General features: G+C 49.6%; 1 protein-coding gene across 1 annotated transcript; it reads right to left on the reverse strand.

Annotated features, from left to right (window-relative positions):
- Positions 1 to 255: 255 nt before the first annotated feature.
- Positions 256 to 18,432, reverse strand: rnf183 (ring finger protein 183). Its single transcript, XM_073032550.1, has 2 exons — positions 17,914 to 18,432; positions 256 to 1,334 (listed from the first exon to the last, which is right to left on the reverse strand). Exons 1-2 carry the CDS (start codon positions 17,942 to 17,944, stop codon positions 706 to 708), a joined length of 660 nt encoding a protein of 219 aa, XP_072888651.1. The 5' UTR covers positions 17,945 to 18,432; the 3' UTR covers positions 256 to 705.
- Between the last annotated feature and the right edge of the window lie 841 nt (positions 18,433 to 19,273).

Below are 19,273 nucleotides of genomic sequence, written 5' to 3' on the forward strand. Positions count from 1 at the left end.
CTCAGAGATCCCTGTCCCATCCAGTCTCACACCTTACCCCATCAGACTCAGAGAGCCCCGTCCCATCCAGTCTGCATCCTATCAGACTTGGAGGCCCCTCTCTGATCAGACCTAGAGACCCTTGTGTTAACCGGTCTCAGACCCCCCATCTATCAAACCCAGAGACCCCTGTCTCAATGTTTACACCCTCTCACCAGATGCAGACAACCCCCCCCACCCAGTCTCAGTCCGTCTACCCCCCCCCCATTTGCTGGGCCCTGAATCTGCCACCCCATCTGCTTCATTCGGGAGCCTGGATTCACTCCACCACAGGCGCCAGCGCCTTCAGCTCCCCACGCCCTGGGTCCAAAGCTCCGGAACTTCTCTGTCGCCCCCCGCTCTGTTGAAACCCTTCCAATAGTGTGCAGCCCTTTGCCCGCCTGCAGCCTGGCACCTCCTTCCATGCCACCTCTGACAGCTGGCCCAGTTCATGGCACTGGCCCCGGGGTCCATATACACTTGGCAGTTCTCTGCTCCAATGGTGGTCGATTCTGTCCAAGAGGTCCCGGTCTGGTGGAAGGGGTGTGGGGCTGCAGATTGGACTGAGGGCGAGGTCGATAACTCGGCCGAGGCGGGGGGAGGTGTGGCTGAGCTGGGGTTGAAGTCCTTGCCCCTGGCGGGGGGAATCGGGGGCGCAGCCTCCGTTGAACGAGATGGGGGGTAGGGTTAGGGGGGCGAGGAGCTGGACTGGAGGCCGGTGTTGTTCCTCGGCACAGTCGAGCCTCCGCTGGTGAGGGAGGGAACGATGACGAAGATGAAGATGCCCGAGAAGACCAGGGCGACGGTGAGCAGCACGACGCAGACGATGGCTACGTAGTAGCACCAGCTGGAGCGGAAGGGCAGGCTGTGGCCGGGGCCCCGGCCCCTCAGCGTGGGCTGGCCCACGTCCAGGCTCAGACTGACGCTGCTGATGGGCTTCAGGAAGGAGCCCGGCTCCGGGGCCTTGGTGTAGAGCCGACCCTTGTCGCGGCTGAAGCGGATGGAGGGGACGGTCTGCATGCTGGAGGGCAGGTGGGAGAGGATGGAGCGGTCGTTGTCGAGGGCGGGCAGACCCTTGCCGGGGGGGAGCGGGGTGGGGTGCCTGCAGAAGGGGCACGCCACCGAGCTCACGTTCTCTGAGGACACGTTGATGCGGGCCAGGCATTCCAGGCAGAAGGTGTGTCCGCAGGCCAGCAGCTTGGGCAGCTTGAAGACATTGTCGAAGGGCGAGAAGCAGATGGCGCACTCCAGGTCGGTGGGTTCTGAGGCCGAGGCGTTGTTGTCGGGGCCGGGACTGCCCGGTGGGGTGCTGTCACCTGCAGGGAGAGCGAGAGCTTTAGGCAAACTGGTCCTGCAACCCCATGCCCCCTCCCTCCTGGAACAAATCCCGGTGACTGCATTACTTTCCACCCCCTGCTTCACCTACAGGCAGAGTAGGAGCTGGAGGAGGCGGCCCAGCCCTGGGAGCCTCCCCCGCCATTCAATACCATCCGCCATCGGACTCGTCTCCTCGCTGTCTGATCCCTGGCAACCCCAAAGTCCATCCACCTCGTCTTCCTCACTCCAACCTCCACAGACGCACTCAGGACACAGAACAGTACAGCACAGTGCAGGCCCTTCGGCCCACAATGCCATGCCAGCCCTTTAACTATTCCAAGCTCAATCTAACACTTCCTTTCTGTTTTCTATCACCCATGTCCCCATCTGAGTCACCTTAATGCCTCTAATATACTGTACCTGCCCCTACCACCACCCCGGCAGGTATTCCATGCACCACCCACTCTGTGTGTGAAAAGAAACCTACCTTAGACTTCCCTCCCAACACCTTAAAATTCTGTCCCCTCATATCAGAGAACAAGTCTCTGGCTGTCCACTCGATCTGTGCCTCTTATCATCTTGTACACCTCCATCGTCACCTCTCATCCTCCTTCACTCCAAAGAGAAAAACCCCGGCTCGCTCAGCCTTTCCACTTAAGACATGGTCTCTAATCCAGGCCACACCCTGAGGAATCTCCTCTGCATTCTCTCCAAAGCTTCCTCGTCCTTCCCATAATGAGGCGACCAGGATACAATACTCCAGTGCACTAACACAAGACTCGTTGAAAGAATCCTGGCTGGCTCCAGCACTGTTTGGTACAGGAATGATCAGGAACGGGAGAAGCTGCTGGGAATAGTGGATTCAGCCCAGTACATCACAGGGACACCCCTCCCCGCCATCTGTAATATTGACAAGGGATGAGCTATCCAGAAGACAGCAGCCATCATCAGAGATCCCCACCGTCCGGGCCGCACCATCTCCTTGTCGATACCGTCAGGGAGGAGGTGATAGGGAAGCCTGAGGTCCCACAACAGCAGCTGCTTCCTTTCAACTGTTCGGTTCCTGAACCAACCTGCACCACCTGAACCAGCACCTGGGTACAGCTACACCACGACCACTCTGCACCACAGTGGATTCTTCCAGTTGTAATTGTGCCCTCACTTGTATAAAAAGTTGCATACCATTCTTGTGTGATTTTTTTTCTGCTTTTCTTGTGAACGCCATTTATATGATGTCCTGTGCAGTTATAGGGTTTTTATAGCACCTGTGCTTACGTGCACTTGTGCATACAACAATAAAGTCGACTTCGACTTTTGAAATTCTCCCAGTGATTTACCCTCCTCAGCCCTCTGGGTGAGAGAAATTCAGAGCTTCTGCCTACCACCCCACCCCCCAGCACCGCGAGAAGTTCCTACACAAGAGAGTGCGGAGCATGGAACTCGGAGCTGTGTGCAGTCTGCTGGAGGAACACAATGGGCTGAGCAGCACCCAAAATTAGGAAGGAAATTGTCGACATTTAAAGGTTGGAACCACAGTGCAGGACAGTCCTGATGCAGGGTCTCGACGTGATAGGTCAGCAATTCTTTTGCTCCTTCAGACGCTGCTCGACCCATTGGGGCCCTCCGGCAGAGAGTGCGTGGCTCAAAGATCCCACACACCTCAGTTTTAAAGAACCGCCTCCTAATTTATTCCCTAGCTAGAGGATGCCTTGACATCTGCTCTGTCATACCCACTAGTCATATGATCGTTCATCAGTCTGCTAAGCTCCGCAGGACACAGAGGAGACAGGAGAGGCTGCAGATGCAGGAACCTGGAGAGAACACAAACTGCTGGGGGAATCAGGGTCAGGAAGCATCTGTGGGGGAAAATGGACCGTCGATGTTTTGGGTAGAGATATTTCATTTGGACTGTTCAACGTCCAGATGAAGGGGTTTGACCTGAAACACCGACTGCCCGTTTTCCCCACAGTTGCTGCCTGGCCTGCGGAGTTTCTCCAGCACTTTGTGAGTTGCTCCGAAGGATGCAGACATGATTTATTAAAAAAACGGAATCACATCGTTTTCCTGAGTGGGTCTCAAAGCAACTTCTCCATTGTACAGAGTGCCCAAAGTCTTCCCCAGAGTGGCCTTGAATACAGTGGAGTGTGAGGAACCGCAGTCCTGTCCCGCAGGGAGCTGAAATGACTTACAGCCCAGTCAGCAACCAAAGCAGGGGTGCAAATCTGGTTTGATGAATAGTTCAGGAGGGCGTGCCGGAGAGCAGAACCAGAGAGAGCAGTGAACATGACCTTGCGGGTTTCCTCCAGGTGTTCTGCTTTCCTCGCACGGCAGTCCAGAGGCATCTCGGTTGTAGGTCATTATAAACGATCCGGTAGATAGGCTAGGGTTAAATCAGGGGGTTGCTGGAAGGCCCTATTCTGCGCTGTATCTCCATAAAGCAGTTACAGCGTGGGATTGCCTGTGCGCTGATCAACATAATCGCATCCAGATCCACGTCCTGGCTCTCGGGCAGCTTATCTGAGGCCGCTAATGCTCAACTCTTCATTCAGATCAAAAAACTCCTCAGTCCTGTTAAACCTGCGCCTGTGTCTCAGTTGAGTGAGAATGCAGGGCGAATGAAATGCAGGAGTGGTGTAACTGGGTGCTTTGGTGGCTCCACATGGAACCAGGCCCTTTGGCCCATCTCACCAATACCGAATGAGGCCTATCTACACCTGACTTCGGTCCATATCCCTCTAATTCTCACGCACCTGTCTTCTAAATGTTGTAATTTTACTCAAACACTTCCTCATACCATATATAGACCATGCACTAGGTGAAAAATAAACTGTCTCCTTTAAATCTTTTCCCCCCTCACCTTGAACCAGTGCCCTGTAGTTTCAGACTACCCTACCCTGGGGGAGAAAAACTGCAATCACCCACCTTATCTGTACCCTTCATGATCTTACAGTCCTTTAGAAGGTCGCCCTACAGCCACCTTCACTCCAGGCAATGCAGTCTGTCAAAACCCAGTCTCAGCAATATCCCTGGGAATTTGATCTGCACCCATCGGACTGGAGGCAGAGACACGGAACCCCGAGCCAGGCGGCGTTCGGTTACCTGTCCGGGTATCTCCTGATGTGAGCTGGCCATTTTTGTCTGCTGTGAATTGCCCTGGATGCTTGAGATCAACTATTTCATTTTAAGCTAGTAGTTACCGATGATGCAATGAGATATTGCACTGCACTTTGGAAAAGTACAAAGCTGTGATGACGGTAGTCTTTGTGTGGTTTTACAGGAACAGGGGGACTTGTAAATACCAGGAGTCAGGCCAAGGTATTTACAAGATATAGACCATAAGATTTATGAGCAGAACTAGACTGTTTGGCCCATTGAGTCAGCCCCACCGTTCCATCATGAGTATGTAAAAGTACTTAAACTGGAAAGTTTAGTTAAACCTGATTAGATCCTTGAATGGTGAATTTTTCAGATCTGGGCACTACCCTCTTTATAACAAGGGTGGTTAGGGTGGGAAACAGCTTCCTCCCCCAAGACTACTGACTTCCCTGTCACCACCCAGGTCTCATCGCCACCTCACTACAGCAAGGGTATGGAAGCCATAGAAAGGGTGCAGCGGGGATTTACAAGGATGTTGCCTGGATTGGGAAGCATGACTTACGAGAATAGGTTGAGTGAATTTGGCCTTTTCTCCTTGGAGCGATGGAGGATGAGAGGTGACCTGATAGGGGTGTATAAGATGATGAGAGGCATTGATCGTGTGGATAGTCAGAGGCGTTTTCCCCAGGGCTGAAATGGCCATCACGAGAGGGCACAGTATAAAGTGCTTGGGAGTAGGTACAGAGGAGACGTCAGGGGTAAATTTTTTTATGCAGAGAGTGGTGAGTGCGTGGAATGGGCTGCCGGTCACGGTGGTGGAGGCGGATCTGATAGAGTCTTTTAAGAGACTTCTGGATGGAGCTTTGAAAAATAGAGGTCTATGGGTAACCCTAGGTAATTTCTAAGGTAACTACATGTTCACAACAGCATTGTGGGCCGAAGGGCCTGTATTGTGCTGTAGTTTTCTATGTTTCTATATTTCTATTATACCATTTACTTATGTCATAAATGTACCTTACTATTTGTTAACTTACTCATGGTAATATTACTTCATGTGTTGTGTGTGTGAGTTACATGTACTGCATCTTGGTGCAGAGGAATGTTGTTTCATTTGGCAGTATACATGTCACTCCACTCTAAGAAAAGAGAAAGGGAACAGAAAGGAAATTACAGACCAGTTAGCCTGACCTCAGTGGTTGGGAAAACATTGGAGTCAATTGTTAAGGATGAGGTTATGGAGTACTTTGTGAACATAGGACCATTTAGGACAAAGTCAGCATGGTTTCCTTAAGGGGACGGCTTACCTGATGAACCTGTTGGAATTCTTTAAGGAGATTACAACCAGAATAGATAAAGGGGGTGTAGTGGATATTGTATATTTGGCCTTTCAGAAGGCCTTTGACAAGGTGCCACACAGGAGGTTGCTTACTTAATTAAGAGGCAATGGCATTACAGGAAAGTTACTAACATGGTTAGAGCAGTGGCTGATTGGTAGGAGGCAGCAAGTGGGAGTAAAAGGATCCTTGTCTGTTTGTCTGCCAGTGACTAGTGACGTTCTGCAGGGGCTGATGTTTGGATCACTTCTTTTTATGCTGCATATCAATGATTTAGATGGTGGATTTAGCTTAGTTGCCAAATTTGGAGTTGCTACGAAGATTGGTGAAGGGGCAGGTAGTGTTCAGGAAACAGGTAGGCTGCAGATGGACTTTGACAGATTAGGAGAATGGGCAAGAAAGTTTCAATTAAATACAATGTTGGAAAACACATGGTAATGCACTTTGGTAGTAGAAATAATTGTGCAATTCAAAAATCTGTGATAAAAAGGGACTTGGTTGTCCTTGTCCTTGCAGGTAGAGTCAGTGGTGAGGAAGGCAAATGCAGTGTTAGCATTCAATTCAAGAGGTCTAGAATACAAGAGCAGGGATGTGATGCTGAGGCTTTATAAGACACTGGTGAGACCTCACCTTGAGTATTGTGAGCAGCTTTGTTCTTCTCATCTAAGAAAAGATGTGCTGGCATTGGAGAAGGTTCAGAGGAGGTTCACAAGGATGATTCCAGGAATGAAAGGGATATCATACAAGGAACATTTGATAGCTTTGGGTCTGTACTCAATGGAATTTAGAAGAATGAGGGAGAAGTCTCATTGAAACTTTTCAAATGTTGAAAGATCTAGACAGAGTAGATGTGGAAAGGATGTTTCCCATGGTGGGGGAGTCTAGGACAAGAGGGCACAGCCTCAGGATAGAGGGCGTCCATTTAAAACTGAGATGCGGAGAAATTTCTTTAGCTAGAAGGTGGTGAATTTGTGGAATTGTTACCACAGGCAACTGTGGAGCCAGGTCGTTGGGTGTGTTTAAGGCAGAGCTTGATAGGTTCTTGATCAGACACGGCATGGGGAAAATGCCGGGGAGTGGGGCTGAGGAGGGGAGAATAAAAGAGATCAGCTATGATTGGATGGCAGAGAGACTCGATGGGCCAAATGGCCGAATTCTGCTTCTACAGTTTATGGTCTTATAAAGCTGCTGAAATGACAACAAACGAACTTGATCTTCCACATCTTGGAGAAGTCGCAGAGGATTTCGGATTTACGAGTGTACATCAGGGGACCCTGCTGGACTGAGTGAGTCAGCCGGTGAGTGAGTGAGTCAATGCTCCTAGCTCTGCTCTGCCTGACCCCATTGTTGCTGCTCATGGTGGTGGTTGGTGGGGGTGTGGTGGAGATTAGCGGTGTCGACGGATGAACATCCTCAGCAACCAACAAATCCATCCCCATCCATCCTGTCGGTGTCCCTAATGCTCGAAGGGAAAGGGTGAACAGCTTCAAGTTTCTGGGTGTCAACATCCTGAAGATCTACCTTAGGTCCAACGTTTTGATGTGACTCACAAAGAAGACAATGGCAGTGACTATACTTTGTTAGCTTAATGAGACTTGGTTCATCACCAAAGACTAACAAATTTCTACAGATGTACGGTGGAGAGCATTATGACTGCTTGCATCACTGTCTGTTTCGGAGGCTCCAATACATAGGATAAAAAAAAAACATAAATGTGTTGTAAGCAACACACACAAAATGCTGGAGGAACTCAGTAGGCCAGGCGGCGACTGTAGAAAAACGTACAGTCGACGTTTCGGGCTGAAACAGTAACTGTACTCTTTTCCGTAGACGCTGCCTGGCCTGCTGAGTTCCTCCAACATTTTGTGCGTGTTGCTTGGATTTCCAGCATCTTGTTTCTAAGTGCGTTGTAAGCTCAGCCAGCTCTATCTTGGTCACTAGACTCCCCACCAGCAAGGATATTTTCAAAAGACAGTGCCTCAGGAAGCCAGCATCCATCACTACAGACTCTCGCCATCCGGGACATGCCTTCTTCTCACTGCTACCATCAGGGAGCCTGAAGACACACACTCAACAGCTTAGGAATGGCTTCTTCCCCTTTTCCATCAGATTTCCAAATGGTCCTTGAACACTGCCTCACTATTCCGATCTCACTTTTTATATTCATGTGTTTATCTGTCTATCTATTCAAGTATCTTTCATATCTATCTATCTTTCTAAATACCATATCTATCTAATCTATATTTCTATCTTTCTATCAAACATATCCATATATCTATCACATTTATCTATCTCTTTACTACAACTAATGATAACTTTTTATGCCGTGTTCTCTACCGCAGCTGCACAACCACTGGGCAGTGTTAATAAACACATTTCTGGTTCTGTTTGTATGGATAGGGTGCCCCTTAGTCGGGTGTTCAATATCCAGGGTTTACAATGTTCATTTGATGTGGCAAGGCACAATCTGGAATGCACAGATTGAAAGGGCAATGGAAGGGGCTTCTTGGATCTTTCAAGAGCAGTTGGACAAATGACTCAGGGAGGTCTACAGAGCCGGGGGAAAGGGCAGGGAAGGGGAGACGGTTTCAATGAAAAACGATTGGATCTACAGGGATACAGGAGATTCTGCAAATCAAGAGCAGCGCACACCAAATGCTGAAGCAACTCAGCATCTATGGAGGGAAGTAAACAGTCGATGTTCTTCAGGGTCTTGGCCAGAAACGTGAACTGGTCATTCCCTCCAGAGATGCCTGAGCTGGTGAGCTCCTCCAGCACTTTGTGCCCGTTGCTCTGTTTGAACAAACCTGGTGGGCTGATCGAACTCACTTCATGGAGTGATTTCGCTGGCGCCCAGATAGTGAAGGGAACAAGGAAGACAGCCGGCTTAAAAAAAGTTTTAAACAAGCTCTTTGTTTTGCAACATCTCTTGATGTCACTGCAGAAATACTTGCGCTGGGATGAGCTGCTCTGACTCTCGGACTGTCTGAGCAGAATCCGGGTTGTGAAGTGGAGCAGAATCCGGGTTGTGAAGTGGAGCAGAATCCGGGTTGTGAAGTGGAGCAGAATCTGGGTTGTGAAATGGAGCAGAATCTGGGTTGTGAATGGAGCAGAATCTGGGTTGTGAAGTGGAGCAGAATCTGGGTTGTGAAGTGGAGCAGAATCTGGGTTGTGAAGTGGAGCAGAATCTGGGTTGTGAAATGGAGCAGAATCTGGGTTGTGAAGTGGAGCAGAAACTGGGTTGTGAAGTGGAGCAGAATCCGGGTTGTGAAGCGGAGCAGAATCTGGGTTGTGAAGTGGAGCAGAATCCGGGTTGTGAATTGGAGCAGAATCCGGGTTGTGAAATGGAGCAGAATCCGGGTTGTGAAGTGGAGCAGAATCCGGGTTGTGAAGTGGAGCAGAATCCGGGTTGTGAAGTGGAGCAGAATCTGGGTTGTGAAGTGGAGCAGAATCCGGGTTGTGAAGTGGAGCAGAATCTGGGTTGTGAAATGGAGCAGAATCCGGGTTGTGAAGTGGAGCAGAATCTGGGTTGTGAAGTGGAACAGAATCTGGGTTGTGAAGTGGAGCAGAATCCGGGTTGTGAAGTGGAGCAGAATCTGGGTTGTGAAGTGGAGCAGAATCTGGGTTGTGAAGTGGAGCAGAATGTCTGGTGCTTAACCGTTAACCACATATTGTTGGACTCGGTAAGGACGGTGGGTGTCGACTGAGCAGTGTCAATGGTGGAGTGGAAGTGGATAGATCCCTTTGCCTGTAGGATATTTGTAGGTTTCAGTCTCCTAGATCTAACATTAAATTTTCTAACTCTAGATAACATGCTCTTTCTCCCTGTCCATTTGACCGACTTCTACCCGCTGTCCTTTCAGTTAGATTGATCTCAGAGTAGACTAGGCTGGCACAACATCGTGAGCTGAATGGCCTGCACCGTGCTGAAGTGTTTTACACTCAGTGGCCACTTTACTAGGTGCTTGTTATCGTAATTATCTAATCAGCCATCACGTGGCAGCGACTCAATGCGTAAAAGCATACAGACATGGTCAAGAGATCAAACATCAAAATGGGGAAGAAGTGTGATCACAGTGACTTTGACCATGGAACGATTGCTGGTGCCAGATGGGGTGGTTTGAGTATCTCGGGAACAGCTGATCTCCTGGGATTTTCACACACAGCTGTCCATAGAGTTTACAGAGAATGGTGCAAAAAAACCCATTCTGCCTTGTTAACAAGAAAGATCAGAGGAGAATGGCCAAACTGTTTCAAGCTGGCAGGAGGGTGACAGTCATAATCATGAGTTACAACAGTGGTGTGCAGAAGACCATCTCTGAATGCACAACCCGTCAAACCTTAAAGTCAATGGTCTACAGCAGCAGCAGAAGACCATGAACATACAGAAGTACACTCAGTGTATATTCTCCATTCTATCTTTTCCTCTCTCTGAATAGACAGGCCCTCTGGGCAAGTCCCTGTACACCACAAATTACACAGCCATCGTACCTTATCCCATGTATCCTTACTTCGTCAGGAACATTCCTGTGGTTTCACCCACATTTCCCTGGCACCCATGCCATCTTTCTCTCAGTTTTGGTGGAGCATCCTTCATCTGAAACACTAACAGTTTCCCTTTCCACAGATGCTGCCTTCCCAGTCCTGCAGTGGGTCTTCCACCTGAAATGATGACACTGCTTTCCTTCCCGCAGATATGTCCTGGCCTGCTGAGTGTTTCCGGCACTTTCTGTTTTTATTTTAGATTTCCAGACTCTGTGGTTTTGTTGATTTTAACCACATTTCTACCTAACTTTACGCCAGTAACAAATGCGGATAGCGCCATCCTACCAATTATCGGGCCGCCTCAATGTACGTTGAACATCTGAAGTTCCAAGGCGAACCCTTCATAGTCCCGCCCTGCAAGCTGTACCTGCCTTCATCATCCTGACTCATCCTGTCACACTCTGAACTTCCTGGTCTGGCTAATAATTTACATTCAGCTGGTTGGCACTCTTCTATAGGGGGGTGCAGTCAAAGCCTCAGGAAGCCAAAGCTAATAACGTCTGTGGATACATCCTGTCTATAATAACTTCTAACCTTGCGCAGAGCAGTACAGAAGGGAAACAGTGCTGACCCCCAGCCACCCAGTTACTATAATCCCGCAGAGTGCATTCAGCCCATGCCAACCTAATCCTATACCTGGTCCCATCTACCTGCACCTGGACTATCTCCCTCTGTGTCCATGTACCTATCCAAACTTCTCTTAAGTATGACAACTGAACCTGGAAGCTCATTCCACACAGAGCAGACACTAAGTGAAGAAGTCACCCCCCAGTTTCTCCTTGAATATGTCACCTTTTACCCTTAACCTATGACCTCTAGTTCTGGTCTCACCCATTCGGAGGGGCAAAAGCTCCATGCATTCACCCTCATCATCCCCTCATTGTTTTGTATACCTCTAGGAGATTTATGTTTTTCTAGGTAGAGCACAATGGAGGCCCTTCTGCCCCTATGAGCCTACACAGCCCAATTACACCCTGTGACAAATTAATCTACCAATCCCTTACATCTTGAGTTTAAGAGCTGAGGGTAATGTTACAGCTATATAGGACTCTGGTCAGACCCCACTTGGAATACTGTGCTCAGTTATGGTCAGCTCACTACAGGAAGGATGTGGAAACTATAGAAAGGGTGCAGAGGAGATTTACAAGGATGTTGCCTGGATTGGGGAGCATGCCTTATGAGAATAGGTTGAGTGAATTTGGCCTTTTCTCCTTGGAGCGACGGAGGATGAGGGGTGACCTGATAGAGGTGTATAAGATGAGAGGCATTGATTGTGTGGATAGTCAGAGGCCTTCTCCCAGGGCTGAAATGGCTGTCACGCGAGGGCACAGGTTTAAGGTGCTTGGAAGTAGGTACAGAGGAGATGTCAGGGATATTTTTCACTCAGAGAGTGATGACTGCGTGGAAGTGGCTGCTGGCAACAGTGATGGAGGCGGATACGATAGGGTCTTTTAAGAGACTCCTGGATAGGTACATTGAGCTTAGTAAAATAGAGGGCTATGGGTAACCCTAGGTAATTTCTAAGGTAAGGACATGTTCAGCACAACTTTGTGGGCCGAAGGGCCTGTATTGTACTGTAGGTTTTCTATGTTTCTATGTGTTTGGAAGTGGCAGGAAACCGGAGTGCCCGGATGAATCCCTCACAGTCACTGTACAAACTCCTTACAGACAAGCAACGGGAACTGAACTTGGGTCACTGACACTGTAATAATATTATGCAAATCACTACTCTACCCTGATGCTCCCCTCCTCCCATTCTCCTGTGGCTCCAGGAAATGAAGTCTTAATCTATTCAAGCTCCCCCATAACTCCAGTCCCCAGGTTCCAGCAACATCCTTCTACTTTAATCCCAGTTTTTTTTTACCCTTCCCTAATTCTCAGCAACATCTAGCACACCCACAACTTGAGGGGCAAATTACCCACCGAACTGCACAATTCTGGGATGGCGAGACACATGGTCCTCGTCGAAGTAGGGATGAGATGGGGACAGTATGGCTTTGTGCAGGGCAAGTCATGTCTTATTAACTTGATTGCGTTTTTGATGAGGTGACGAGGGTGATTGATGAAGGCTGTGGATGTCGTCTACCTGAATCTTAGTAAGGTGTTTGACAAGATCCCTCATGGGAGGCTCAGCCAGAAGATTAACATGCACGGGATCCATGGTGAATTGGTCGTTTGCATTCAAAACTGGCTCGCTCTCAGAGGACAGCGGGTAGTGGTCAAAGGGATTTATTTGAGCTGGAGGTCTGTGATGTATATAAATTACCTGGATGAAAATGTAGATGGGTGAGTTAGTAGGTTTGCCGATGATATGCAGGTTGGTGGTGTTTTGCATGGCATACAAAACTGGTAAAGAAATACAATAGGACATCGAACAGTTGCAGATATGGGCAAAGAGGAGGCAGATGAAGTTTAACCTGCCCAAAGTTTAACCATTCCTTTGACCCCACCTGACCAATCAAGAAACTATCAACTTCCACTTTAAACATACTTATTGACTTGGCCTCCACAGCCATCTGTAGCAATGAATTCCACAGATTCACCATCCTTTGGCTAAAGAAATTCCTTCTCATGTCTGTTCTAAATGGATGTACCTTTCTTTTAAGGCTGTGCTTCTGCACCTGGTCTCACTCACTATAGGAAACTTCCACTCTATCTAGGCCTTTCAATATTCAATAGGTTTCAATGGGATCCCCCTCATTCTTCTAAACTCCAGTGAGAACAGGCCCAGGGCCATCAAATGCTCTCACATGTTAACCCTTTCCTTCCCAGAATTATTCTCGTAAATCTCATCTGGACCCTCTCCAATGCCAGCACATGTTTTCTTAGATAACATCTTGGTTCTTGGGGCCCAAGTTCATAACTCCCTGAAAGCACTTTTTGGTTGATAGGGTAGTTAAGAAAAGACTTTGTTAGTTGAGGCATTGTGTTCAGAAGTCAGGAGTTGACGTTGCAGTTTCATAAAACTCTGGTTTGGCTGCATCTGGAGAATTGATCACCCCATTGTAGGAAGGATGTTGAGGCTCTGGAGAGGATACAGAACGGGGTTACCAGGATTTTGCCTGGATTAGAGGGCATGTGCTCGAACGAGAGGGTGGACAAACTTGGGTTGTTTTCTCTGGAGCGGCGGAGGCTGAGGGGAGATCTGATAGAGATTTATAAGATTATGAGGGGCATACATAGAGAATGCATTAGACATTTCAATCCCAGGAAAATTGTGCTGTATTTCTACTCCATAAAAGGGCAGAAATAGAAAATAGAAAGGGCATGCATCTAAGGTAAATGGGAAAGTTTTTTTAAATATACAGAGAGGGTGCCTGGAATACACTGCCTGTGGTAGAGGCAGATACATTAGGGACTTTTAACAGACACTTGGATAGGCACAAGAATGTGGGGGGGGAAATGGAAATCTATGAACATTGTAAAAAGATCAGTTTAGTTGGCCATTTGATTACTAATTTGGTTTGGCACAACATTGTGGGCTGAAGAGCCTGTTCCTGGTGCTGTACTGTTCTTTGTTCTGTGCTCCAAGATCTCATGATAAGTTTGTTTACTGCAACTACACTCAAGGACCTTAAGGAAATAGGCCTGTTAAAATCACCTTGGCATGCATCAAATGCGCTGGAAACTCTCCACTCATCTGCAAGGGTGACGTGCCAACAAAATTTGCAAAGCTGGATTGAATCAGCCTACCCTAGTCATTCACTCTGCCCAACGCTGGCTGCAGTGTGTGCCGTCTACAAAGTACTCTGTAGTTATATTAAGCAGTTGTAAATCAAGGCAACTAGGTGTGTTGTCCAGAAGATGTTTCGCCACTCATCTGAGAGGCTTCTTCAGTTCAGATCCATGGTGGGTAATTTTCCAGCTTATGATAACTCTGTGAGTTGTATAGCAATCACATGAGGGTCATTAGGAGTCGTTGAGGTAATGAGAGGGTTATTTTTGCACGAATGTCAGTTTGAACTGTTGCGGAGATACTGGGGTAGAGATGTCAGGACTGCATTATAAGCAGCTGATAGGTGGTGTCGTACCCCACCCTGTGTTCAGGGATGGGTTTCCCAGTCTGACAAAGATGGCTTCCTTAACCCGTCTTTCAAACCACCTGTCCCTCCTGTCAAAAATGAGCACATTGTTATCATCGAAGGTGTCCCTTGTCCTTTAGGTGTAGATCTACAGCCGAGTCTTGACCTGAGGTGTAAGCCATCCTTTGTTGCAGGGGGTGGGGTACGACACCACCTATCAGTTACTGACATGGCACTGAGTGAGTGTCTTCAACACAAATTCTGTACCAGTTCAAGGCGGCAGCTCAGCACCATTTCCAAGGAATGAGCTGTCCCTAGATCGCATCCACCTGACTCAGTGACACCGCACATAGGAATGAGCTCCCATTGTATTACTAAATTCAAAAGCCTGGCTTACTGGAGTAAACTAGTTCCTACAAATGGCAAAACTGGTTTCACCCCTCTCTCCTCACTCTTGTTAACCATTTTCTTGTCAGCCATGCCACCTATTAAAATACAGTGGAGGTTTTGTTACCATATCTCGGGACGGTTTATGGTCTGAAGGCCTGTCTACCCCGACGGGACAGAGTAAGTTTGCTCCTCTACTCAAAGGTTTGGACAAGACGTGGATTCTGAGAGGGATGGACAAGGGCGGCTGCTTTCTCTGGCTGGAGAATATAGAACCAAGGGCAACCATCTCCAAATGGTGGTCCACCCATCTAGAAGTGAGGTGGGAAGGAAGTTGTTTGTATTTTATAAAACACTGGAATTCTTTACCTCAGGGGTTCTGATTCAGAGTCATACAGCATGGCCCTTTGCCTAGCTCGTCTCTGCCAACCAAGGTTCCCATTACCATCTGCATGCCTTTTGTCCATGGCCCCTCTAAATCTTTTCCATCCGTATACCTGTCCAAGGGCTCTTTAGATGTTGTTAATACAGCTGTCTCAAGCATTCTCTGTCACTGAGGACGAGATCAACAAAAGAAATAATGGGATGGGGGCTCGGGAGGGAAACGATGGAGTAGACTTTGATGAATGGTTCAATAGGCAGGCAGATACCATTATAATTGTACAGCGTGAATACAGCACCCAGTTTTCATGCCCCCTCACCTAAGAAAGGATCTAGTAGCACTGGAGACAGTCCAAAGGAGATCTAACAGGCTAAATCCTGGCATGAGAGGGTTGTCCCATCAAGAGAGACTTGACAGGTTGGGTCTGTGTTCCTCGGAGTTTAGAAGAATGAGGGGCGTTCTTACTGAGACACAATATCCAGAGGGTAACGTAGAGTAGATGTTGAGATGTTCTCACTAGCGGGGCAATCTTGAACAAATGGCCAAAGTTACAAAATAAAGACTTAACATAGAGGCACTGGAGTTGCATCCCATTCACCAACACACACACTCCACAAGCCCTTCACAATTTTCAACCCCCATCAGAGTGATACAGCATGGATACAGGCCATTTGACCCAACCTGCCCATGCTGACTAATGTGTCAATACACACTCATCCTGTTTGTCTGCATTTGACCCGTGGCCCTCTCAACCCTTCCTATCCATGTACCTAGACCATAAGAGCTAGGAGCAGAATTAGGCCATTCAGCCCATCGAGTATGCCCCACCATTCCATCATGACTGATCCCAGCTCCCGCTTAATCATGAAACGATCAACTTCCACCTTAAGTATATGCTCGGACTTGGCCTCCACTGCAGTCTGTGGCAGAGCATTCCACAGACTCACTACTCTCTGGCTAAAAACAATTCCTCCTTACCTCAGTTCTAAAGGGTCACCCCTCAATCTGGAGTTCTGGATACCCCCACCATAGGAAACATCCTCTCCACATCCACCCTATCTAGTCCTACCTGTCCAAGGGTATTTTAAATGCTGTATTTGTAGCCAATCCCCACAGCTTCCTCTGGCAGCTCCTACCACATATCCAGCACAGCATTGTGGGCCGAAGGGCCTGTATTGTGCTGTAGGTTTTCTGTGTTTCCATCTTTTTCATCCTCTGTGTGGAAAAAGTTGTCCCTCAAATCCCTTTTACATTTGTCCATCTCAGTTTAAAAGCCATTAGCTCTAGTTTTAAGACTCCTTTACCCTGGGGAATAAAAGACCTAACATTCACGTGATCGATGATAGTCACCCCTCATGATTTTATAAGCCTCCACAAGGTCACTTCTCAGGCTCCTGTGCTCCAGGGAAGAGTATGGTAGCCTCCCAGTCTACCTGCCTCTGCTTATATAACTGAATTAATTCCAGTCCCGGCAACTCGTGTATCTTCCCCGCGCGCTCTCCAGCATAACCACATCCGTCCTATCGCCGGCCGGCCAGGAGTGTACACAGTACTCCAAGCGTGGCCTCTTCAACGATTCGTGGTCGTGTAATATTAGGTCCCTGCTCCTGCATCATTCCCTTGACCGATGAAGCAAAGAAGGCCACGCGTCTTCTTCACCGCCCTGTCCATTTGTCGCCTCTTTCAGGCACCTGTACCCGAGGTCTCTCTGCTCTACAGCGCTCTGCGGAGCCCCGCCATTTGCGGCACGGTCCTGCCCCAGTTTAACGCTCCAAGATGCAAGAGTTCCCGATCTCCAGCCTAGATTTGGGAATTGAGGAAAATGGAGGGGCACACGCGGTACCCTGACCTGGGCACTCCCCGTCCTTAACCCCGGTTACTCTAATTCCGACCCGACATCCGATGTGCACAGCGGCGCTGTTAAGGGGCAGTGTGTTTGGAATCACCGTTCGCTCTGTCCGCCTTCTTTCCCCTCACCTCGAAAAGCGTTTAAATTATGCACCCAAAGGGTGGAATATGGGGGCAGTTGATGGAAATGTGAGGAGATTTTAACACATGGAATTAATGTAAGATTCGTGTCAATGGTTGATGGCGGGCACGGGCTCGGCGGGCCGAAAGGTCTGTTTCGGCGCGGGTTGACCCTCTAATTCTCAGCCCCGCCAGATTCCCTCTCCACATTCCACACGCACTGACTGAGGCAATTTCTGGGACAATTGCTCGAGAGGAGTACTGACTGCATCGCGTCCTCGCAGGTCTGGGTCCTCACGAGTTAGCGGACGGAGACCCGGCATTTGCCGGCTGGGGTGGGGGCTACATGTGACCACGCACACCACTGCCTCTCACCCACCAGCCACCCCAGCACCCCCCTCCCCGCGCCCCGCCGGACTCAGACTGGGCACTGGGTCGCCAGGACGCTTGTGGGACCTGTATGCTGGATTCCGCTTGGCTGCCTCGCTTCCTGGATCGGCTCCCAGCCCAAAGCCGCCAGTAAACGAACGAGGGCATTTGTCCCGCCGAAACCGCGAGCAGCTTTACGAGAATACTTTAACGTTGTCCGGAGACCGCTCTTCCCGAGCCGGCAGTTAACCCTTTGAGACCAGGATCCGGGTATCAAGGAACTCTCTCATTTGCTCTGAATGCAGGCTTTTCCCCTTCTCCCCACTGGAATAGGCCAATCGGCCCATCGTGTCTCTTCCATTGCCCCATTCTCTCTCACCACAACCCCCCGATTCGCTGCTTCTCTACTTTTCCTGCCAGACACCCATACCGGCGGTAACTGGCAGTCGCCGATTAACCCCTGAAGCTCTCTCACCTGAGCTCTCGGCTGTGGAATCAGCTTGCATCGTCCCTGCTGTTGCTTTGTCTGTGGCTCGTTGTGACTCCGGACCGGGCGCTCGATCACCTGTCAGTCACCGGCATTTCCCTCTGGTCGCTCTCTGGTCCCTCAGCAGCTCGTACACGGAGTCGTTGTGCCTCTGAAGATTTTAAACACGGCTCCTTTGAAAGCCGCTGTCCAGTCTGAGATTATTACGTGCTCCGCTCTGGTTTGGCCCAGGGACTAACGTCTGCGCTGCCTTTACCCCATATCGCGTCCTGGCGTGCGGCCCGTGAACTTGATGATCCACCCGCTTGCCACCGGCTGCGGCGTTGAACTGAAAGCTTGGGCTAGCGGGTTTCTTCCTGATTCCCAGGATGCCCCTTGCTTGCCCGGCCTGTTCAACCTGCTGCAAACTTCACACAGGGCATTATCTGGACAAGTGCCAATAGACTTGGCAGGTTCGATCCGGCCCGCGTTGGAGGATGGTCAGAGAGCCGAGAGGTTTCGCGCAGGTGTACCCCAGACTGAGTGCAGGAGGAAGTACCTCTGACTGAGTGCAGGAGGGAGTACCCCTGACTGAGTGCAGGAGGGAGTAACGCTGACTGAGTGCAGGAGGGAGTACCCCTGACTGAGTGCAGGAGGGAGTAACGCTGACTGAGTGCAGGAGGGAGTACCCCTGACTGAGTGCAGGAGGGAGTACCCCTGACTGAGTGCAGGAGGGAGTAACGCTGACTGAGTGCAGGAGGGAGTACCCCTGACTGAGTGCAGGAGGGAGTAACGCTGACTGAGTGCAGGAGGGAGTACCCCTGACTGAGTGCAGGAGGGAGTACCGCTGACTGAGTGCAGGAGGGAGTACCCCTGACTGAGTGCAGGAGGGAGTACCGCTGACTGAGTGCAGGAGGGAGTACCCCTGACTGAGTGCAGGAGGGAGTAACGCTGACTGAGTGCAGGAGGGAGTACCCCTGACTGAGTGCAGGAGGGAGTACCCCTGACTGAGTGCAGGAGGGAGTAACGCTGACTGAGTGCAGGAGGGAGTACCCCTGACTGAGTGCAGGAGGGAGTACCGCTGACTGAGTGCAGGAGGGAGTACCGCTGACTGAGTGCAGGAGGGTGTACTGCTGACTGAGTGCAGGAGGGAGTACCCCCGACTGAGTGCAGGAGGGAGTAACGCTGACTGAGTGCAGGAGGGAGTACCCCTGACTGAGTGCAGGAGGGAGTACCCCTGACTGAGTGCAGGAGGGAGTAACGCTGACTGAGTGCAGGAGGGAGTACCCCTGACTGAGTGCAGGAGGGAGTACCGCTGACTGAGTGCAGGAGGGAGTACCGCTGACTGAGTGCAGGAGGGTGTACTGCT

The sequence above is a fragment of the Hemitrygon akajei genome, chromosome 2 (genome assembly GCF_048418815.1).
Source record: "Hemitrygon akajei chromosome 2, sHemAka1.3, whole genome shotgun sequence".
NCBI lineage: Eukaryota > Metazoa > Chordata > Chondrichthyes > Myliobatiformes > Dasyatidae > Hemitrygon > Hemitrygon akajei.

Excerpts from the sequence above, each read along its gene's own strand:
- rnf183 (XM_073032550.1), bottom strand. The coding sequence starts at position 17,944 with ATGCAAGCTGATTCCACAGCCGAGAGCTCAG. Across the intron at positions 1,335-17,913 it reads TTCCACAGCCGAGAGCTCAG|GTGACAGCACCCCACCGGGC; the intron begins GTGAGAGAGCTT and ends CTCTCCCTGCAG.